Source organism: Antedon mediterranea, chromosome 8, assembly GCF_964355755.1.
Source record: "Antedon mediterranea chromosome 8, ecAntMedi1.1, whole genome shotgun sequence".
Classification (NCBI taxonomy): domain Eukaryota; kingdom Metazoa; phylum Echinodermata; class Crinoidea; order Comatulida; family Antedonidae; genus Antedon; species Antedon mediterranea.
Genome location: NC_092677.1, coordinates 7,549,782 through 7,574,674, shown reverse-complemented (window position 1 = coordinate 7,574,674; position 24,893 = coordinate 7,549,782). Strand labels below are relative to the sequence as shown.

The 24,893-nt window shown below is 35.1% G+C and overlaps 1 protein-coding gene and 1 long non-coding RNA gene across 6 annotated transcripts; one reads left to right on the top strand and one right to left on the bottom strand.

Annotated features, from left to right (window-relative positions):
* Window positions 1-6,471: 6,471 nt before the first annotated feature.
* Window positions 6,472-9,072, bottom strand: LOC140056929 (uncharacterized). Its single transcript, XR_011846844.1, has 3 exons — window positions 8,685-9,072; window positions 8,271-8,336; window positions 6,472-7,310 (listed from the first exon to the last, which is right to left on the bottom strand). It is a non-coding gene; the product is annotated as an uncharacterized lncRNA (long non-coding RNA).
* Window positions 9,073-9,828: 756 nt separating this feature from the next.
* On the top strand, window positions 9,829-24,393 carry LOC140056626 (sialin-like). Of its 5 annotated transcripts, none has more exons than XM_072102056.1 (10): window positions 9,829-9,922; window positions 11,784-12,044; window positions 18,791-19,024; window positions 19,279-19,366; window positions 19,698-19,793; window positions 20,413-20,513; window positions 20,968-21,117; window positions 21,269-21,401; window positions 21,544-21,785; window positions 22,052-24,393. In XM_072102056.1, exons 2-10 carry the CDS (start codon window positions 11,871-11,873, stop codon window positions 22,205-22,207), a joined length of 1,374 nt encoding a protein of 457 aa, XP_071958157.1. In that variant the 5' UTR covers window positions 9,829-9,922; window positions 11,784-11,870; the 3' UTR covers window positions 22,208-24,393. The 5 variants fall into 5 exon arrangements, with proteins under 5 accessions (XP_071958157.1, XP_071958156.1, XP_071958158.1 ...); XM_072102055.1 differs by lacking the exon at window positions 9,829-9,922 and adding an exon at window positions 11,596-11,628; XM_072102057.1 differs by lacking the exon at window positions 9,829-9,922 and adding an exon at window positions 11,596-11,628 and having other exon boundaries at window positions 11,784-12,048.
* The last annotated feature ends 500 nt before the right edge of the window (window positions 24,394-24,893 follow it).

The following is a 24,893-nucleotide window of genomic DNA, read 5'->3' as shown; positions in this document are numbered from 1 at the left end:
AATATATATCACAAGAATGAGTAATCCGCGATTTTCCCTGCAACAGTAATATTGTCCATGTGGTAGGGCGCCGCCATAAGTGTGGATGTATCTGGGATGCATATGATGTATACAACTTTTTGTGACGGTTTCACTAATCAAAGGCTGGACCACCGGTAGTATTTTCATGATAAAAAATGTTATCAACTACATGCCAACATCATGCTAAATACTTTTTGGATATTTAATTGTTCGTTTTATGCAATTTATTTAGTAAAAACTGCCGTATAAACAGTTTGCTTTATCAACCGGGCGCTACGATAGCGTGACCGGGCGGCGATTTTTTTTTTCGTACATAAGTTGGGGACCCCTCATGAAACGTCACAAAATAAACATGAATAATTCATCAGTTAAATTTGTTGTTCCGTGTGCACCCAATTGCGTATAGCAACAAGAAGTGATTACACAACTGCGATACGATACTTTCTACAGTCTACTGTAGGCCTAGGATTCTAAGTCAATTCACGCGATTGCCTTCGCGCACTCTTCTTCACACAAAATTTGTCGAGTCGAGGCTAATCGACAGCTAGGCAAGACATTAAACTAAGGTCGTGTTCGTACGGTGGTTAAAATAAGCACTTAATTTCACCCATGCCTCGGGTTATAAATTGAGCGTTGTTCGTACTTGAAATATTTAACCGCTTAAATGCTTAATCGACGAATCACAAACCGGAAATTACGTTTTAAGGTCAGTTGTCTTTACAACCTACGACCCCATTTTCGCACGCTAGTTTCGTGTTGTATATTTTTTACTCGCGATCTTTCTTTACAATAACAATTACTTGCTACCTTTCACTGCTTATCCTTGCGACAAACCTTATGCCTCTTAACGCCGATAATCCTGCCGAAATATGCCTTCTCCTGACGACCATTATTTTACTCATTGACAAAGAATTTGAGCCCAATGTTACACGACGGAAACACCACCGACCAGCTAGGCCTACTAAGCGGTCTACACCAACAAGGACAGCACCAGCTGACGATCGCTCTCGAAGCATGTATGGAAGAGCTTCGTAGGAGAAATGACGGGCCTAGGCAGCGAACGTTTGTCAAAATTTGACACATTGCCTCTATCGGAGATTTATTATCCTCGAAGGCCGAGTATAATTGGATTATCGCTGAAATAACCTGCAAATTTGGTGAACATTTTACCTCGAATTTTTTGTAGCCTGAGGCAAAAGTTAATTGGATCACGCGAACGGAAATCGGGAATAAGCTGGTTTTTTCAACCCCAGTTTCTGTGTTTTTGTTTGTTTGTAACTGGTTTTTGGCAATAAATAATAATAATAATAATAATAATACAAAATATTGACATGATATTTCCTTTTATTTATTATATAAAAATATATTCTAAAGGGTTTCACAAAAAATACCTGTTTCACGGTGTGTTGAACTGTCTGATAAATGAAAATTGAAATTAATTTACCATTTCTGAATCTATCAGTAATTGACCAATGCTGATTCTGTCCGTAACTGACCAATGATGAATAAATAACACTCACCATTGATGTTGTTGAATTGAATTGGAGAAGCATTGTTTTTTCACTACTATCTAACTGTTTAATTAGTATTTTGATGGCCAACACTCTACACTGATTCCATTAATAGACTAGGCTATGAATGAGGTAGGTGCCACCCGGAGAGGTAGAGATTCTCATATAACTTTTCTAGACCAGTTTTTTTCTGGGGAATCCAAATATATTGGGTAAATGGGCTGTAACCTGAGAACTTTCGCGTGAGGGCGCTTTTTTCAAAATGGCTGCCAGTTACAGTAGACTATGATATCTTGGCAACCACTGGTCATAGAGAGTTGATTTTGGTGTCAAATTGTTTGGAATATACATGTTCCTATTTTTTGTCAGAAAATGGCCGGAAATACCTCTATTGACCTTTGCACCAAAAGTAATTGTAAGCTCAACAATATCAAAGTTGGCCCGTGATTTCAACAATTTCCTTGCCAACGGCGAGAACAAGACCAGATTGATTGAGCTTATTCGCTGTGTACTAGTGTCAAAGAAAGAAAGCATTCTAACAGATATGAGGAGTGATGTTATCTACTTTTCATCGTACAAAAGAATACATCTACGTTACTAACTGAGATGTTGTATTGGTTCCGGAGCTTAATAGTAGCCGGAAGAAGAAGCCTACACGAAAGTCATCCTGCATGCAAAGCATGCTTTAACAAATAACAATCAAGGCGTAGCAATAATTCGTTCCCATTCTGGAGACATTGATATTCCAGTCATTGCACTATCTCATTTCATAGATGATGGACAGAGGGTAATTATTGATACAAACATTGGGAAATACCGAAAGGTACTGAAATTGAGTGACATTGATTTAACAAAAGCGCAGAAATCATCCCTTATTGGATTCCATGCTTTCACAGGTAACGATTATAACACCGCTTTCTTTCGGAAAGGAAAACGTACCTGCTGGAAGCTTCTGGAATCAAAAGCAAAATTTGTTGACACATTCTGCAACCTTGGAGTGTCAGATGTTCCATCAAAAGAGTTGTATGAGGAATTTGAAGAGTATGTTTCACTATTTTATGGAGTGAAGGGGAAAAGTGTAAATCAAGCAAGATATGATATCTTCAACAGAAAGTTTTCCACACTTCATTACTAAAGAATGGCAATCAGCAGACGTCAATGATTTTGTCAACAACAGTACACACAATGGATGGAACGAACAAATGGAGCCTAAATGGATTGAGACAGTGATTCCCACTGATGTCCAGGAACTGTTTACACATAATGAATATGAAGACTTTTCAGATTGCAGTGATGTGAGCGATCTTGAAGATTAATACACGACATACAGTCTGAAACACTAAAGGGAAGCATGTATGTAGTAAAAGAATTAAATTCTTGGCCTAATTGTTATGGCTTATTTATCTCATATATTCGGATTGCACATGAAAAACTGGTCAAGAAAATAATATGAGAATGTCAACCTCCAATTGGCACAAAATGAATTAATTGACAAGATTAACGTGATCAGATGGGAGAAATGTCTTGCATTTTGGGTCAAAGGTCAGTAACGTTATTTCCGGTCATTTTTACAGATAATTTTCTATTAGTCTGAATATAAACATCTATATTCTGGAGAGTTTGACACCAATTACAACTTTCTGTGTCGAGTAGTTACGGAGATATGATATCTGTTAGATATTGGGTCAAAGGTCAATAGAGGTATTTCCGGCCATTTTCTGACAAAATGTTCCATTACATCAAATAGGAACATGTACATTCCGAATAATTTGACACCAAAATCACCTCTATATGACCAGTGGTTGCCAAGATATCATAGTCTACTGTAACTGGTAGCCATTTTGAAAAAAGCGCCCTCACGCGAAAGTTCTCAGGTTACAGCCCGTTTACCCAATATATTTGGATTCCCCAGAAAAAACTGGTCTAGAAAAGTCATATGAGAATTTCTACCTCTCCGGGTGGCACCTACCTCATTCATAGCCTAGTCTATAACTACCGTGTATACCAATGAAGCGTGACCAAAAAACACAATTGTACAGCAGTTGTTAAACAATGTACATATAACTGTAGTAGGTATGCAGTATATTATGTATTCTTTTTTACGGGGCGCCGTTTGGGACATTGCTAATTTTGTCGAAACATTACAATTTTGTCTACACATAATTAATTTTGTCAATACAAAATTCATTTTGTCAACACAAAATTCATTTTGTATTGACAAAATTCATTTTTTGTTGACAAAATTTATTCTGTGTGGAAAAAATTTATTTTGTCTCGACAAAATTAATTCTGTGTAAACAAAATTCATTCTGTGTAGACAAAATTAATTCTGTGTTGACAAAATTAATTCTGTGTAAACAAAATTCATTCTGTAACGACAAAATTCATTTTGTGGCGACAAAATTCATTCTGTAACGACAACATTCATTTTGTGTAGACAAAATTAATTCTGTGTGGACAAAATTAATTCTGTGTAGACAAAATTCATTCTGTAACGACAAAATTAATTTTGTGGCGACAAAATGTATTCTGTGTAGACAAAATTCATTCTGTGTAGACAAAATTCATTTTGGGCAACAAAATGAATTTTTTTAGCCTAGCCTACTCAAGCGTGGGACAAAACCTTTTTTTAAACATTTTGTCCCACGCTTGAGTAGGCTCCGTTTTAATATTTAAATTAGAAGGCGGAGTTTAAACGTGAAAAAGGCAAGACAGAGGGTGAAGCTATAAAATGATGACAGCGCGCGAATCTTTGACATTTGTTATTGGTTCAGTTATTATGGCTGAGCATGCCTCCGTCTCTATTGCTATCATATTAATCTATTTTATAATATCAGGGACCCCTGAAAATATCAGATATGATCAGTATTCATACTTTGACAATTTAATATCTACGTCGTCAGTAATAATTATTATTATAATGTATTCTATATCAAAAAATCGGAAAATGGTTTTCATTATAGCCCTGCTTATTACTTAAGTAAAATTGTAGTAATGGGGCTATTTAATATTTTGTCGTTTACAATATTATTTATTAATCTTATAAAATGTATATACTTTATTTTAAAATTAAAGATGTATTGTCTCCCAAAATCATGAAAAATAAAGAATAGGCCATTATGCAGTTTTAATGAAGTTGTTCACTTCCATAAGAAAAAAGAACAGGGAAAAACAATTATTTCAACTATAAAAAGACAAAATAAACAGTTAAATTACCCAAAAACTCATTGGCTTCCAGACAATTTGACCATTTTTTGCTTTAAATTAGAGTTTTTTCAGGTAACTAATTTTTTTTGCAGACCCAATTTTTTGTGAAAGTGAATAACTATTATGTGACATTAAAATAACATATTCAACAAAAATATTTAAAAAAACATTTTTTCAGGGGACAATATATCTTTAAGATAATAATAATCATTGCAGAAATAATGATGCTGAAAGCTGTCCGTTATTTGAAGATAAAAAAACATTTAAAGAACTGACTACAAAAAAATTGTTCACGTTAGTTTTATTATAACAGTCATCCACCCTGCGAAACCTAATAACCTCTAACCTACAGTAGTAAGTAGGCCAGGTAGCCTACGTTGGCTAGGTTCAGGACTGAATGCCAATAAAACATTCGATGTATAAATATCAACACCCCAGACAGTGTAATAATGACCTTTCCAGACCGAAAACCATTCTGCCCGAAATTACGATAGGCCTACTCTCTCGATACAACTCCATATTTTATTAGTGGAAAATGCATTTTTATTTAACATCAATCTTATCAAGCCAGCCAACAAAGACTGAATACGTACATCAAAAGTACAAAGAACAATGTAAACCTATAAACAATTATTTGCAATTAGCAATAATGTTTAATAAATAAAATCAACCATGAAGTTGTAATAAGCATAGAAACATAACATTTATATCTAGCATTTTTAACATTATTATATTCAAACAACAGCATCGGACTCTGTTTTCAATTTAAATCGTTTGATTCGTGAGTCGAGGTAAAGAAAGTGCTTTACCATTTTTCTTTCAAAAGCATATAGCAAACAAGGCCAACAGCCACTGTAAGTCGCGTGCAGTTCAAAGAGTACAGAAAACGCGATAAAACGCAAAGTGATACCGGACCGACCGACCGACCGACATAGTGAACTATAGAGTCGCTTTCGTGCGACTAAAAACAAAAGTAAATATAAAACCTAACTAGATAGAAAAACTAAAAACAGTTAATTTAAATATAGAATCATATAAACATATACAGATACAAAATTTACATATTTGTAACAAAACATATTTTAAATTTAATACAGACCACATAAATAAATCGAGACAGAATTAGTAAGTTTGCGTTTGCTGGGTTTTACAAAAATAATGCTAATACACGCGTCCACAAAAATGGTGCACGTGTAATACGTATCAACAAACCTAACCCTGGGAAGGTTTTAAACAATATACTGTACTTCAAAAAGTCACCCGAGTGCAGGGAGTTGTAATTACAACTCCCTGGTGTTAGGAAGTGTAGGGGTGGGTGAGTATTACGGAGATACTAGAGTTATGTGGGTAATGATCGGTATCAAAGTGATAAGAATTGTACTGGGAATGACATTTGAAACCCGTCCTTGGGCAGGTATGCTTGCAAGTAATAACAAGGGGCTATCAAAGTTAGGTCTATAAATTGAAAGCAATCGTCATGGATACTCGATTTGGCGTGTATCTTGCAGTTATGAAAGCATGTAATTCGAGACCACTCGAACAGCACCCCTGTACATGGCTCTGCCTTGACTGAGGGTCTGGGCTTCTCCAAGATTACGCAAATTGTCTAGGACCTCTTCAGGTAAAGCTTCAAACTGCTCACATGTTACCTGCTGGAGTGGCCTCTCTAGTGATGTTGGATCCAAGTACGGAAAGTCCACACCACCATGTGTTGCAATTGGATTTACCTCATATTGGTTTTTCAGATGAATATATTCAGCCTCCAGCTGAAAAGGTGTGCGCTATTTTTCAGTTGACAATTTTCTTTTATTTAATGACTTCGCTAGTTCAGTTAATGTGTTTTGTATTAATGGTAAAAAAACCCAGTGTAAACAAAGGATGTCCGTTTCATTTTCAACATCCAACTCCCAACTTCCATGTCTCTAAATAATACTTTGAATTGGGAAGTACCTCTGTCATTTATAATCTCCCCCATAACTGTTCAATTGGTTGGTTGTGGACTGAACTCCCAAGCAAAGCAGAAGATTCACCTCTCTTAGACACCATATGCACCGGTGCCATATGGTCCCATACAATTGCGTTTTCTCCGCCTTTGTCAGTGCGTACTCGAATGGGCCAACCGAATTCGTTAGTTACCTGTAAAAACCCGGCTTCGACTGTCGTTGCTCGGATATTAGGTGATATGTTCATGAATACAACAAGTCTTGTAAAACCATCTATTCCTCCGTGTATGACTATTTTGTATTTTATCAGCTTATGGTTTCCATCAACATGCCACATATAATGTGGACAAGGCACCGAGTACTGCCGACGTCTGATGGCAACACTTTTTCTCCTTTTAACTCCCTCTGGGTCAACCAAACGTATTGCCGCTCTCAGTCTTTGTCTTTGTATCTTAATTGGGGAAATTCTAGCTTTTAAATGGCCATCCATTAGTACTTCCCCATCGTTCGGGTGTGTCTTCTTTATATGTCGAATGATGTTGGCAAGTTCATCATCAGATATATTTGTAAACCTCTCGTAATTAAGACCGTATTTTAACAACCACCTATAAATTGTCTTTCTGCACACCTAAACAGAAAAAGAAACATATATATATTTTGTACTTTATGCCTATTACCCAATTGTAAATATAGGTGAATAAAAAAATATTTGATTGATATATGTGGCAATTTTAGATAAAATGGTAGCCATATTGGCTAAAATGACAGCCATTTTGGGCATAATGGCGGCTATTTTGACTTGTTCAGTTACAAATATGATGTGAAATATTATTTAAACATTTATTGTTACTTTTATGATTGAATTTCTATCTTGATAACATCTTTTAATGTCATAAACTTACAATATTTGAAACAATTTTGTCCAAAATGGCGGCCAGTTTGAAATGGCTGCCAATCCCCCTTGCGTATGAAAAAAAAATGGAGCAAATACTTTTTGGATTCAGTGATGTCTATTCTACAACATATCTAATTTTTACCAAATATATGTGAATAAAAGTTTTAAAAAATATTTGATTGATATATGTGGCCATTTTAGATAAAATGGTGGCCATGTTGGATAAAATGGCAGCCATTTTGGGCATAATGCCGGCCATTTTGGCTTGTTCAGTTACAAAAATGATGTGAAATAGTATATGAACATTTATTGTTACTTTTATGATTGAATTTCTATCTCGATAACATCTTTTAATGCCATATACTTACAATATTTTGTCCAAAATGGCGGCCATTTTGAAATGGCTGCCAACCCCCCTTGCGTATGAAAAAAAAAATGGAGCAAATACTTTTTGGATTCAGTGATGTCTATTCTACAACATATCCACATTTTATCAAATATAGCAAAAAAAAATGCAACTTTCCAAAATATCCTAAACTATCTACACTGATTACTTCATAACTTTATTGTATATTTAAAAAATTAACTGGTATATAAATCGATTGGTTACACAGCAAAGCACTCTAGCAATGTACTGTAATTGGTATACAATGCCCTAGTAATATCACTTATAGTCGAATAAGCCCAACCTACATAAAACGACAGTTCTGGTGGTGGTGGAGGTGGTGACCTTGGCTCCGAAGATAGTTCAACATTCTCCTGGAATGATAATAGGCCTAAATGAATAGCTTTTATCGTTTTTTAATTCAGTCACTCACAGAACGAAATACATAGGGCCTGTTTCTATTGAAAAATAAAAAAAGAACGGTTTTTTGGAAACCGGTTTCGGCTGTTGTTTATAAATAAAGATCGCGTTGCAGCTCAATTTTTACTCCAATAAAACCGGTTCCGTCCATGTGCGTTCGTTATGAATGACGTCATTATATACACCACAATGCAGTTCGTTAGGCGGAAGCGCGATTTGATCGAGGTCATGTTTACTTTTTTTCGCATAACGCGATCCCCAAGAAATAGCATCCATTTCATCATAGAAGGGGGAATTATTACCTGAAACGTTATTGTGGTCCTTGGTTAAAGTATAGGTACGTCGCACCCTCTGATATTGTCAAGTTGAACTCGTCTATTTTTCACACGCTTTACAATATTCTTAAAAACATGTAGGCCTATAATACGTGAGTCTTTCTTCCGACTCCCGACAAGTCCCCTCATCTTCTTTCCTTCACATATTTTTTACGAACCTCGTAATGGCATCAGTCAACATTTTTTAGTTAAATAAAATACTCACTATCTAGAGAAATAAAAATGACTTAGGCCTAGGTCCTATCGCGCGAGTTTGACTGCGAGTTGACCGCAATCATCCCAGTGCAGCAGCAGACTGCAGAGTTCAGTTTTTGGGGTCAAATTGAGACCGCGATTGTGTTGCAGCTAAAAATTGCTCCGCGGAAACCGGTTTCAGAACGGTTTTCTGCGATCGAGACCGCAATCAATTGGGGTTTTTGAAACCGTTTTTAAGATCGGTTCTTTTTTGTGGTTTTTTGTGGGGACCCATTTCTGCTGGCAAGAAAAAACGGTTCTTGAAAAGAACGGTATTCAAAACCGTATTCTCTGCTCTATAGAAACAGGCCCATAGTAATACGAGTCAACTGGAACATCAACAAAACAAAGCACCTTAAACCAACTACAAATATTTCTTAATTTGGATTTAAACAAAATTAAACTATTAAAGAAATTATCAATATAAGAGAATAAGGAAAAATAAGAATTACATATGCTCGGTAATAAAACCATTTTAAGAACATCGAGTCTAAAAAAACGAATGAAATATGAAAAACAAATTTAGTAAGTCTGTTGTACAATGTCTAATTTATCAGCTTGACTATATATAGAGTATTAAAACATATCGAACAATTTGAAAATCAAAACATAAAAAGGCAAAAGTGCTTTAAAAGAAGTTTATGTATTGAAAACAACTCAGAATAACTCAGATAGAAATATAAATCAACTTGGCTAAAGATTTATTCTAACACAAAGTCGCAACAAAGAGGAACTTACTATTGGTGGTGGTGACCTTGGTTCTGGTGGTTCACTGATAGATTCCTAAAATGTATAAAAGATAATGAATTCTAAATGTATGAATTAATAGTTGTATTATGATGTTATTCTTATCAGTATTATTCTAGAAGTCATCTACACAATAATACACATTACATTCAGTTGGAAACTTTAAAATTGACCAGAAACGTTACTGAAGATGACGAAGCAGGAGGCGAAGACGCCAATGGTTGGTCAGTAAGCCTGTCTGGTTCTAGTGGTTTGTCATCGGTTATGTACACTTCTTTGTTAGTATTTGTAGTCTGAAATATAGTTTAATTATAGAATCATAATACATAATAAACAACTATATATTTTTCAGAGTATCTCTGTTTAGAAAATAGTAATGCTATACCGAGTACGTAAAGCGTACCGGTACTATAATTACAATTTGAATATGTTTTTTTAATTTTTATTTAATTTTGTAAGTCCATGAGGTTGTTAACCACTATCAAACCCTCTCATTTAATTTGAATCGTTCCGCATGTTTAAGTAATATTAGGAAACTTACCTCTTCCAGTGCCAGGGAATAGATTCTGCCTTGTGGTGAAAGAGACAGAACGGTCTCGCCGTTTAACTGGCAATTTTTCGAAAATAGAGGTTTTGACAGTTTTTTGTTACCAGGTAGTATCTAAAATAAATAACACAAAATATAACGCATTGTAACACAATTGTTATTATGAAAGTACCGTAACTTGTTATAGGCCTACATGTTTTTTTTGTGTTTCTTTCTTTTTTTGTGTTTTTTGTGTTATCATTACCTGCAGAAATGTGTATGCCATACTTCCAAATATCGACTCCATTTGCTCCCTAACTTCATCAGCAGAGTCTGACCGACGGAGCGCAATTTTCGCTACCAATTTACGGTTCCATTGGGAAAGTGGAGCGTATGTTTGTAAATCGGTAAACAATTAAATGAAGAAAAATTAGATTTTATGAACTATTTATAAAACTTACAAATTGCCTACTACTCCCGGGAGCGAATTTTTTTTTCGTACATAAGTTGGGGACCCCCTCATGAAACGTCACAAAATAAACATGAATAATTCATCAGTTAAATTTTCTTGTTCCGTGTTCACCCAAGCGTATAGCAACAAGAAGTGATTACATTACACAAGTGCGGTACAATTCTAGGCCTATCTCCGCTGTTGTTGCGGCGTACGATTTCATAGAAGAATAGCGGCGTTTTGTGTGGATTGTTGAAATAATCAGCCTTTAGTTTATGGTGTTTTTAATATAATTTATTACTAAAGAAATACGTGTTAAAATTATAGTTTCTATTAATACTATTAGGCCTAATTATTAGTCTCTAAACCCAGTCTATTCTAGTAGTAGCTGTTTGGGTGTGTGTGACGTGTGTGTGAATGACACAATCCGAGTAATAAGTCAATAAACATTACACAAAAATACATTTTTTATTCTCGTGGGTCAAATCTTCCCATCTCATGTGTTCATATACGCGCATTTTTAAAGTTCCTTTGAGTACATGCATATTGTTTGATAATAAAATAGCAGAATTAAAAAAATACAGTAAGCCTACACAAATTATACACATTCTTTGTTCTTGTGGGTCTAAGCTTTCTTTGGGCTATGTCCAATGAATTACTACTTATTTAGGTTCCTGTTAAAGTGAACCTAATCACTATAACAAGAGTTCAGGTTCCGTACTCCCAAAGTATTACAACAATGATATAAAATAAACTATATAAAAATATTTAAATAACAAATAGACGAATCAATGCGTTGTCCTTGGCCTATTTTATTTTAGACGTACGTCTTCCATGGTTGAACGCATTTCTTTTGTTATTATAAAAATATCTAAATGATAAAAGGATTGAAATGGAAAGTATTTGATTACAATCCACCTAAAAGAGTTTGGAGAAGTTAGCCTTTCGAATCTGTAAGTATAGATAACTTAACGCGTTTGTAAATGTTTCGATCGATGTAAAAGTATCGATCAGCAGGTCTACTTAAAATTATATTTTATTATCTTATATAATCAATAATATATATAATATACATGAACAGCTCTGTTTGGATGTTTTTCCACTTTAGGTTGGTTTCTGTAGACGAACGATGACGTCATGAAGTTGTAAATATATATTACACAGCTGGCTATAACAATAATAAGTTTCAAAGAAAATGAAACAGTATTTCGTATCAGTGGCATGTTGTCTCGTAAATATTATATCATACTGTACAAGATTGAACATAAACATCGCCATTTTAGAGATGGTTAAAAAAAACGATTCAACATTTACACTTGCGCCTTACAACGAATCCAACTTTAATTCAATTACAAATCGACCTAATCAAGTAGGTATTGTGAATTATTTTTTTTTTTTTATTTTATAAGAAAGGTCGGTGTTTTTCTTAACATTTTTTTAATATTTAATATTCGCTCGCTCACTAAGTGCTCTTTTTACTCAATAGAAAATCATAGGCTAACAGATGATTTAAGTTAAAATTCTGTATAGGCTAGGCCTACAGTAAATAAAATACAATCTCAGGTCGTGTTTATACAACACCCTAAATTTGAACACGGCTTTTTTTAGCGTGTTGTTCGGACCGAGGTCAACCCACCTTAACGTTATGCTAGGATAAAAGGTCAAATCGTTGATCGCTTGAATTGTTTGGCTGGTGGGTTGTCAAACAATCATCGTCGCCTCCTCGCTGTCCGATGTATTCGCGCGGTTTTTACCATTTTCATTATTGTATTCGTTCACGTTTGCATTGTTATTTATTTTGTTCTCGGTTCATTTAAATTAATAAAAGTTATTTTAAGGGTTTCATTGTTTCATCTATACACTATGGAAGAAGATGCCATTTTTGCGATGTTATTTTTTATTCTGTTTGGAGTGGGAAACGATAGAGGCCTACTACCACTACGAGTTGGCCCCACTAGGCTAGGCGTAAGACGTGGTAGGAGGATGATTGCTGGCAGCGAAGCAGCAATAAATGGGCCCAATCTTGTTAGCAATGTCGCATGACATGATTGATATTACGACCTAATTTAACGAGAGGCCAAAATATACCCTGAGGACACTTCCAACACGGTAACGGCGACCGGAAATCCACCAAATTTTAGGATTCAGCCAAGTAGCCTTTTTTGCAATTAAAATCTCATTACACGGAATCTCTATCAACACACTTTTCGTAGGCGTGTAGAATATGCGTGTAATAGCGTGTTGTATAAACGCGCCCTTGGTCACCAGCCACAAGAGCACCCCCCTCTCCTAAGAGTTTCCTGCCCCAGGACCTTGCCTCATCATGGTTGGTGCTGAGGTAAGAAAAATTGGAAAAGATAGAGCGCTACAGGGGCGGTCGCAGACTCGCAGGACTATTTTAAGAGGGTTGCCCAAAGACTCCAGTGCTGTAGACAATGAGTATTTGAGCAAGAAAATTGTTAACTGACACCCCTACATTGTACTCTCGCACGTAAAATTCATAATAAATTGCACCTCTAGTTCGACGGAAATGTCACTCACTCTATAGTGCGCGAGCAAACAGAGGATCGTAGCATAATGTTATTCGACCGGTAATAAAACATACGCGACTAACAATAGGCCTCCTATAGGATAACATTTTTGTTTTCGTTCAATGCGAACGTCACGGGGAAGTTTCCGATGAAAGTACTTCTGGTACGGTATTACATTCTAATAACTGTACTCAATTATTGTAAATTTATTAGCAATTAATAATTTTAAAAAGTTATACAAAAAATATGAAGCTGCTGCTATAAATATATTGCGCAAAACGTTAAATTGTGTTATTTTCAATTAAATGCTAAATAAAGTCAGATGTTAAAACCACAATTTCAAAAATTCATTTTTTATTTATCCACTATAATCTTTAAAAAAGTGTTGTTTAAACCACACTCCAAAATAAAACAAAGACAATTATGATATGACATTTGCAGAAGGAAGCAAAGATAAATAGGGTACTACACGCATCGGAAAAAAAAACTATACGCACAATTATGATTTGGCCTAAAAATTGGCCTTAAATTATGGAAAAACCCCGGCAAAACGCAATAATTATGGACAAATCGATTATCAGCCTCGGTAATATGCCTAATATTTAAAAGGAATGAATATAAGCTATATTTTTGTTTTGTCGCAAAGTTCATTTGTGAATGCTTGATCCATTAGAGGAAATCTGTGATAGTTTTTATTGCTTATATTATAACACAAGTTCATTTTGGATTTTAAGTAAATTACCAATGGTTTATTCAAAGTCAACACTGTAACTAATCCCTCACTATTCAATCAAAGTGTTATTATACTACTATATTGTTGAAAATGGATTACGTGATATGAAAATGGATTGATAGTAAAACGTAACAAAGATACGATCTTGTCTGGTATTCATGCACTGATGAAGCGGAGGATTGTTTTTGTAGCGTTCCATTTAAAATAATTTTTGTTACAAAGAAACATTTTGGTTGTGAAGGTCGCTAAATTCGTTGGCGCCAGACTTACTTCTTAACAATAAGCTAACAACAAAACATTGAACAATGATAAATTGCCGTAAAACTCTGTAACTACTTTATGACTAAGTCTATCAAGTTCCGAGTTTACTCAGCTACCGGCGCGGTTAATTCTGAAATTCGGCCTCATATTACGGACGTATACGGAAATGAAGATAAACTGGGTACTACACGGAAAAATAAAACTATACGCAAAACTATGATTTGGCCTTAAATTATGGAAAAACGCAATAATTATGAACAAATTGACGACCCATATGACGGGTTTTTCCCGAAAACAGTGTGTGTTGGCCTCCTTTCGTACCTCTCATCAAGAGAGAGATACATCCTACGTCTCCCTGCTCTCAGACACGCGCACCACAAGAAACTATTCAATCAGAAATTTATCCTGCGTATGCTCAGAAACTTATCTACTTTTATCTGTGCGCGGTATAGTAGGCCTATTGGTGACTGCTGTGCCAATTTACAAATATTCTCTTTCAGACTGGACTTCTATAACGTATAAATATGGATGGATATTGTATACGAAGAAATGGGACTCAATTTTAATTTAGTGACAGAAACAACATTTAGTATGAAATTAAGGGCGTTGCCCGGGCCACTAAGGCAACACCTCTGGGTCTGCCCCTGCGCTAGATGCTTGTAAATTAGTGTTATTGAAAATATCAGGATGTTTGGTAGAAAATATGGCTGATACTGTACACCGCACCACGGCATCATACCAAACTGTTGCTGTCCGACATGACTGTGCCCTACACACACCTGGCATGTTTCAGTCCATCACGTCTCCTTGTCTACTTGACCTGGCTGGGCTAGCTAAAGTAGGTAGGGGATAGCCTAGCTAGGCCTAAAAAATCGGACAGAAAATGTGGAGTTATTTACATGTATTTGACTAATACAGTACAAATATAACAAAATATAGCAAAATAGTCAACAAAATCTTGATAATAAAATACAATCATTTTAAAGTTAATATTGTGCCTTAAAAAGGGTTATTTGATTGTCAATGGCTGTGTTTACAAAGGGCTGCCACACACGCTATGGCTATACCATATTCTTTGGCTATACTAGAAGAGCAGCAGCAGGAAAGATGACAGAACATGTTTAACCACCTGTATTTTAGTAACCAAAATGGTTGACATTTTTTGGGGAAAAGAATCATCAAAGACAGAAGTGAAGAATCTCTTTCTCCAATTATTACACATTATTTAGGCCTACTATTAAATATTGTTTTTTTATTAACTATATTTTTTTACATACAAATTGATTTGTTTAATAAAAGAAACCATTTGGTTTAGCGACGTTAATTGCTGGTTTGAGGTCCGTAAAAATGATGGACTGGTCGCTTTTGGAAATTCCCTTTTATTGTGTAAAAAGAGTGATGGTCACAAAGAGGAGACCTACGCAAGAAGGATCAAGTAAGCAAGGAGTTCTTAATTAGAACTCCCTATGTAAGCAGGCCTAGAATAACCATACCACACACCACAAGTGGCGAAAAGCAACACGTTTGCAGTGTAACTAAAATGAACTAACTTTTTTTGCGGGGCTAATACTAAAGTCAGAGACGGCAAATGATGTAAAATCACGAATTTTCTTTGGTAAATAAAATAAAAATTGAAATACACTGGAAACGGCGGGATTACTAGCCTAGCTATTTTATGATACGATCTTGCTATTTAGTAATAAAAGTAACATTTGCCTGCTGGCTATACTACAGAAAATGCAAAAAAAATCATCATATGAGCTATAGGCCTATGCCTAGGCAAGTCTGGTTTGAAAGGGCACTTCAGGAAAAAGGGGGTTCGTTCGAACCCTACGAACCCCCCTGGCTACGGGCTTGATTTATGAATCACCTACCGTTAATGTAATTATGTTAACAATTTCGAATATCAAAATGCGACTTCGATGTTTACAGTTAGTTTTAGGTGGTGCCTGGTCACCGTCTAAGAAGCCTAGCTAGCTAGCCTAGCTAGGCCCTATATTGTAGCCCGCACGCTGGGGAGTAGAGACGGCTATTCGCTGTATGCCTAGTACGGTCTAGGCCTAGTAGCAGCTTCTACAACGCTGTCAATGGACGAAATACAGTAGATTACAGATATGTTAAATCTAAGTCTTGTGAAACGTATTTTTTTCAACAAAATATCATCTAGTAGGAAGCCCTATATTGTATTAGGGGCTAGACTAGGCCTGGGCTGTGTGGTGGGCAGGTGGCGGGGAACATTTTGAAAAAAAAATAACTAGTTCGATAAACTTCTGACGACGACTACTAAAAGCATTCACACATGAACTTTGCGTAAAAAAATAATCATCGACAAACGAAATATAACATTGATATATTTAATTTCCTCAATAAATTGCTGTAAATAAATATGTATAGCTATAATAAGCATTGAATTTGCTAGGCTTGCCCCAAGTCTGTATTATCTTTTTTTTTTTATTTATTTGTTTTTATTTCGACCGCGATTTTTGTCTGAAAATACAGACTTGTGAAACACGTATAGAAATCGATTTGCAGACCGCAAACATCCGATAAGAATGACGTAGTTTATCATACCGTATTTGGCTATATGGGGCGGGCGGTATATAAATATGGATTTCGAATCAACCAATGATCATTTTGTTTCAAAATGAAAAAGATCGAGTACGTACAGTGCTGAATGTACGATCGAGACTGTTGAAATATAAAATCGTAATGCCAAGTTGTTTTGTTTATTAATTGTTCGCCGTGGTTAGGATTCCGGCACCGGAACTCAACTGCCCACCGTTAGAGAATCCGACACGCTATTGCGCATGCCCAGAGCTCTGGGAAGTGAATTATAGCTTGCACACTAATAATAGTGCCACACCACGGAGAGTCGGAGCTAGTGTTATAGGGATTTACTGTAGCCTAGATAGTCGTTGCGCGAGCGAGAGAGCGATGGATGAAACTTGGCCTAGGCCTATGCCATACATGAATTAATAATTAAAATATGACTACGCCACGCGTTAAAATAATTATAATGATATTAATAAGTATCAGTATCTATCTAAGAATCGTAATGCTGTTTTTAGCGTTGCGACCCTGACTTCCCGAACAGTTTTTTTCACATCCACGCGGTGGCTGCGCTGCCGTCAACAAATCAACTTGTGATTGCATGTTGTATATGTACAGTATAATGCGTTATGAAAAATCATAAAACTAGTCATGTAATTATATAATTCATAATGATATGAATTTTATATATGAATGAAGCAACCACTTTTTAATTACAAAATAAATACTATAGGCCCACTGGTCACGTAGTCTAACTGGTAGCCCTAGCCTAGATTAGTGGATCCCATATTATTAGTAGGCATCTAGGCTAGTTCGCCGTGTGGCGCAGCTATGAAATAATCCATCGCTGTTGATAAGTATAGAGTCGCCGATTACCTCGCTCTGGGCATGCGCAATAGCGTGTCGGATTCCCTAACGCTGGGCAGTTGAGTTCCGGTGCCGGAATCCTAACCACGGCGTTAATTGTTTAGTCCTTGGCCTAGGCCTCTTTCGTAGGTCCTACTCAATTCGCACGTATGACCTGCCAAATAAAACGCCAATAAAGTAGGCCTACATACCACCACCGGCGGCACACAACAACAGGGCTACACTACCACACAGAACAGGACAGGGTCTGGGTGGGAATTAAATCAAAATTATCTCCGCGTAATAAATGATCCATTCAATGTTTGATTTGCGGAGAAGCTAGCCTATCATATCACGAGTTTTCATGTTCTTGGGAAAAATCCCATCTAATGTTTACCAGACTACTAGGCATATAAAATTATGTCTAGCCTTCAGAAACTTTCATAAATGTACCCAAGTACACGTTGTCTAAACGTAACATAGCGCATGCGCATCATCTTAGTTGTTGAGTCTTTGAAATTCTGAAATATGAATATTAAAACGGTGTACGAGTGAGTAGCCAATCGCATGCAGCTGAAACTAGTCAACCGGATAATCGTATGCACCAAGAATTCTTGGTGTCAAACCACGTGACTTGTGCGTGTTTCCCCAGACGGAGTATCCAAAATCAAGTAGTATACGTATGAAACGCCATATGTGCCAAAATATTAATCTTTTTACTAATATTAAGACAAAACTCCGTCTGGAACCCAGACTATGAATTTGCCTACTTACCCAAAGTGTGCTTTTTCGGGGATTCCCAGCTGACGTACGTTCACATTGAACTTGAACGCAAAACAAAATACCGAATGAATGATCAAACAATCGGCGGTTAAATAGTCCACGTGTGTGAGGAGGAGGAAAAAATACGATCGTTTTGCTCATTGGTAACATGCTGGGTGAGAATGTCTTTTCCGACCAATTAGAGGTGCCATTTATCATGAATGCTATGTGCGAGAGTACCATCTCCGTCCCTCTAGGGGTGTCATTTAACAAAATTCGCTTCTCCCCCTCAGGTCACAGGGAAGCAGTGTCCCAAATACTTAGTATCCAAACACCCCCCCCCCCCACCCCCCTTGACAGATCCTGGCCCTGCCTAGTAATTTGTCATTTTGCCCGATCTGTCCGCTTACACGAGGTTTCACTGTATCACAGATACCAACCTATGATTGGGACAAAATGACACAGCAGACCTTACTTGGAGCATTTTATTATGGATATACTGTCATGCAAATACCAGGAGGCATTCTGGCGGTTAAACTAGGAGGAAAATGTATAATTACGTTTGTGATAATTTCGATGAGTTTGATCTCAGCTTTATCACCATGGGCAGCGAGTGTACATGTTGGTCTACTTATAACATTACGGATTTTGGACGGCGTTATTAAGGTTTGTTCAAACATTGCAAATTAATTCTTTATTTCAGGTAAAAATATCTATAGAAAGAAAAATATTATTTCAAAAAAATTGGCCTAAATAGTATCAAAATAATAGTCAATATTTGATTTGTGGTACAGTTTTTACTCTTATTGGTTGTTCACCATTTATGTACCATTCTTCTTATAGCAGTGGAGCAATGCTGTCTACGTAATATTATTTTAATGTGTTTGTGGGCTTTAACCAATTTTAATTAATTTATTTAGAGCATGATGATTCCTGCTGTTTTCACTTTATTGAGCAAATGGGCTAATGTCGGTGAACGAAGTGTAATGGTATCAATAGTATTTGCTGGTATGCAATCATGATTTTTAAATAAAAAATGCATCTATGTTAATAGAGAGAAATGGTGAAAAAACATCTGATTCGTAGTGTACATTCATAACGGTTTCTGAGACTACTCCTGTAGTAATCTTCCTAAAAGTACATTATGATTGCTATAAAACGTGACGAAAACGTGACGTAAGCCCAACGCCAGTAGTTTGACCAATCACAAGCGATATTTGAACTGTCGTTTGTTATTGGTCAACTCATTTGCGTTTCGCTTACGTCCTTGCGTTGCGTAGACACCAATGTTTTTTTTTTCTGCTACGTCATATTACACATGTTAAATACTATTTTAAAGGCAAGGCATTTGGAGGCGTGATTGCAAGTTATACGACCGGACTGATCTGTTCCTCGTACAAGATTGGAGGATGGCCAATGTCGTTTTATATATACAGTAAAGAATTTCGTTTTCCTCAACATCTAATACGTATTTTGATATTTGAATTATTATAACAAATAAAGCTAAACGTCACTAAAGTTAATAGACTGTTAACTAATGTTTTTAATCATACACAATGTTGTGTCTTCATTGAAATACTTTTAATTTGAAAGGGTATAGAGATTATGTCAACTACGTCACAGCCAATTACCAGGCCTAAGTCAAATTCAATCCCCCGAATCCTGCTTATGTTTGTTTATTTCCCATTTGAAATAAAATCGATTTTTTTTTCTAAAAGTCCTTATAGTATTTATCCTAAAGCTTTGTCTACACTAGTATCAAATTTTATATGAAAAACAACTGTGCTCATATATGGAAATGATGATGTCATATTATACTACTGTACCATATTTGGGTATATCACTACCATATTTGGGCACATCACATATGTTTTGTCAAACTAGTTTGTTAGTGTAGCCAGAGCAGTCTTCTGACCAATTCCACTAAAATAATTTAGATGCGAGTCATGAATATCTTATGATTTGAATACCGGTCATGTTGCAACGCGGCGAGTGTAGCAATCAAGATTGGCTCTAACTCGGGTTTATTTTTACTTTTTCATTATGTGTTAAAGGTATGTTTGGAGCTGTTTTAGCAATTCTGTGGATAACATTCGTTTCAGAGTCACCGGCGGAGCAAGATGAATACATAAGTAATACACCAAATAAGAATAAGGTATCAATGCCTTCCTTTGCCTCCATTCTACACTAGTTTCTTTAAGTTTAAACTTTAGTTTCTAAACATGAGCCAACAAGCAGTTTGCACAATTTGATCAAGTTTACTAATAAAGCATAATATAACCAGAGCTTTGTCTACTATTAAATGTGACAAAAGAATGTGATGCCATATTTGGGCACATCACTATTATGTCAAACTAGTTTGATAGTCTATAGGCTATACACAAGGCTTTAGACAATTTTATCAAACTTTTGTTTGTATTTTTTAAACTTTTATTTCAAATATCAAAAATCGACCATAATTACAACTCGTGTAAAAATAGCTCGCAGGGGGGAAATTAAAAATGTAATAATTTGATGAAGTAGCGTATAGGGCTATTAGTAAGTTTGCAAGCATTTGTAGGGATATTAGAAAAAAACTATTGGAAATACCTTCAATTACTTTTTTTCAGTCACGTGCGATTCCACTATACGATATATTCACGTCGAAGCCGGTTTGGGCCATTGCCGTTGCAAGGTTTTCTACTACGTTTGCTTTCAACTTCTTTCTAATTGAAGTACCTACGTTTTTTTCGAACATGTTTGGGGTTAATGTAAATAAGGTGAGACGGATAAAAGATATACTTAAAACTTAATTCTTTAAAATAGTTTCAGTATGTTTCCTATTCTGATAATCTAGTTAGAGCTGTAAGATTATCACTTAAGTCTCACTCATTTTAAGTTGTTCTTATAATGTTATTGTTTATCATTTAGATTGGTTTGTTAACCTCATTGCCAAGTTTTATTGCAGCAGTGACTGGCTTACTGTCTGCTGCTGTTGCGGACTATATCATTCAACAAAAATACCTTAGTATTCTGAAAACAAGACATCTATTCCTTGTATTAGGTAGGCCTAATCTTTTACAGTGCAGTTTTTAAAACTTTAGTGAAATCTAAGCGAAGGTAATTTCATTTACTTTTAAACGATGTAGTTTAAAAATTATTAAAAGTTTAAACTTTAAATTTTTCTAATGTCTGATTTGAAACAGGTGTTGTCCTATCTGTTGTCGGTTTTATTCCACTTGTTGTCACTGGTTATAATGTATTGGCGGTTGAGATTCTGTATATTGTGTTTTTCGCTGCGAGTGGTTTTAATAGTGCTTCGGTTTTACCAAACGCAATGGATATAACCGACGAATATGCTGGATTTGTGGCGGCCGCCACACAGACATTTGCAAGCTGCACCGGAATCATCATCCCGATTGTCACTGGACTTCTAATTAAAGAACAGGTAGGGCTAAATATAACCACCATTCGTAGGCTATTTTACCACAACAAAATAAACTTAGGCCTGTACTAGGGCTAATCCGGAATCACTATAGATTTTTACTTAACGAACCATTTCTTTATTAATTTTCATTTCTTTATTTAAGGCTTTGATTTGATCATAACAGCATCTGTAGATAAATGTTATGAGGAGAAGAGATAATTGAATTAAGATATCCATGAACGTGCTTCTCACCATGATAATTATGTCAATAAAATGTTTATTTTCAGAATTCTCTCGAACGATGGACTGTCTTATTCTCTTTAACGGGTGGAATCAATTTACTAGGAATGGTGTATTTTATCATGTTTTCCGAAGCTGAACAGCAAGTTTGGTCAGAGCAGAAAAATAACGAAGATGAGAGAATTGGTCTAATTAATAAATAAATATCGTCACGAAACGAGAATATGGACTAGGCAACTATAGGCCTAACGATGTAGGCCTACATTATTACCCCAAGATTATGTCTTTCCAAGATAGAACAAAATAAGAAAAACTGCAGAAACTTTAACGTGTACAGCCGGGGAAAGATGTTTTTAACATCTATTCTTTATCCAACTGTATAGGCCTAATACGGAATGTTGCATATTGTATAATAACCCCCACTGTTAGACCATGGGCTGAACACTGAAAAGTGGCTTAGTTTTTAAATATCGTGGCACCCGTCTGGCAGCTACCTCATTTTTTGCAGAATTGTTCTACACATATATCTTATCATAAAAACCAAACTCGCCAGTGAAAAAAGTTGCACATTAATTAATTAGAACGATTTTAAGATTATTAATTAAAAACATGCGCCCTCTATTGCCAAAATGTAAAACTCCCTATTCTTTTGCATTATACAATATCTATGTTTGCCAATAGAGGGCGCATTTTTATAAATTAAATAAGCTCACAATACTGTACCTGTCTGTATAGTAATACAGTAGTAAGACATAGCAGTACCACAGATACTGTATTATATTACATTGGAAGTTGTTGATTTTGTATTAAAACGTTTTAAATTATAAAATAGAGTATGTATCAAAACGTTATAAATTATAAAATAGAGTATGTATCAAAACGTTATAAATTATAAAATAGAGTGGAAATGTGATTGAAAAGGATTATTTTATATCAATTTTAAAGAACAAACATAAAGATGATTTTTATGTCAATGTATACTATAGACAACCTTTATTTATATACTCATCACATTTATTAGAGACTTGGTAACATAAATACTATATACCAAGTTACAATTATCACAAAATTAATAAATTTTACTTGGATATTGCAAATATTATTACAGGATATTACGAACAGTTTTTTTAAAAACACCATCAAAAAGATATGTTATGTAGAGCATGTTAATTTTTTATGATAACATATTTATTAATAGTAATATTTATTTCTACACAAATAAAAGAACATTATTAGGTGAATATCAACTTAACATGAGTTGCTAAAATGTATAAAGTAATCATAATTAGCTATGAAGTACAATGCATTACTTACAATATATTGGTAAAAATGGCGTTAGTAATTAAAGTACAAGATGTATGGGAAAAAAATCAATAGATATAATATTATATATATTTTTTTGTAATTTGTTAATGCTATAGAATATTTCTTAATTAAATTATTTTTCCCAGCAATCAAAGGCAAAGTTAAACCATTAACTGACTATTGATCTGAATGATTTCTTCTTACTAAGAAGAAATCATTCAGATCAATCTAATAGATTGGTAGATACAGTACTTGCACTGTAAAATAAAAGACAGAATGTTACGAACAAGATGACATGAGTTGTTTGTGATCAGCTGAATTGTGAACTTAACAAGTATAGTAACAGTTCACCTGATAACAAGGACTATAGTGATAATAATTTTTTATTTTGTATGACAAATATAAAGAAAACACTAGAATTTAATTCGTCACTTTGACGAATTATAGGTGATCATTGTTATCATTTTAATGAAATTAACATTTTTTAAACATGCATGTACGTTAACATACGATCGTAAAAAGTTGATGTACGCCATCCTATGACATGATGCATAATCTTATATCGCTGAGTTGTGCCTATTATATGCCATATACAATATGTACAGTATATACTGTATATCTATATACAGTGTAGCATAGGTGAAATTACGGGACACACACCATGTTCTAATTTTTTGGTATGATGGAATTATCAAAATAAACTCAAAGATGACAATTTCGAAAGATAATAAATTGAGCAAATAAATATAAGAATTGGAAGAGAATCTGGCACGTAGAAGCGCTGTGCGCGCTCTTTGAAATTTGTATAACTTTGACGAAAAAGATGAAAAAACTACTTTTTAACTTCATCTGGCCATATGTTAACGTCACAACATCTGATAGGCTTGGTTTTTATATGAATTCATATCTACATTTCATCAGCTTTCATAATAAATTATAATCGTCAAGGTAACCTTCAATTCTGAAGAGCTGTAAGATATTCAAATTTACGGCGAAGGTGAAATTACACGACCTACGTTATTCAAGTTTTTACGCGTGATGACGTAATCAAAATGAAAACACTGACAACTTATGAGAAAGATAAATAATTAAGCAAGCACACACTGAAATTTGTGCGAAAATCGGGCTCAAATAGCAGAGATGCGCTCTATTGATGTGATAACCTACACAAAACGGAAAAAAATCCTAATTTTTAAATTCAAGTGGCCATTTGATGACGTAATACCATTTTGTACGTCTAATGTTTATATACATTTATATCTACAACTTATTGGCTTCCATATTAAGTTAAAAAAATTGGGGGTCACCTGCCATTCTGAAGAGTTATATTCATTTTAAAAAGGCCTTAATTTTTACAATTTTTTGCACTTTTGTGCAATTAATGTGCGCATTTTGTCATGTTTAACGTGCTCGTACAGCGTTATTTTAAGTCGGAATGGACTCAAAATCGGAGAATGTACTAAGGATTGTGAGTAGAATGTGATGTTTACATCAAATTTTATTTTTTACGCTTTTTACGAATTGCGTGCGCAAAAACGTGTTTTTGCGCAGTAATTTTTTAAAACACGCAAATGGCCTAATTCA

Coding starts and splice junctions, on each gene's coding strand:
- LOC140056626 (XM_072102056.1), top strand. CDS start 11,871: ATGAAACAGTATTTCGTATCAGTGGCATGTTGTCTCGTAAATATTATA. Junction 19,794..20,412: donor AATGTCGTTTTATATATACA/GTAAAGAATTTC, acceptor TATGTGTTAAAG/GTATGTTTGGAGCTGTTTTA. Junction 20,514..20,967: donor ATACACCAAATAAGAATAAG/GTATCAATGCCT, acceptor ACTTTTTTTCAG/TCACGTGCGATTCCACTATA.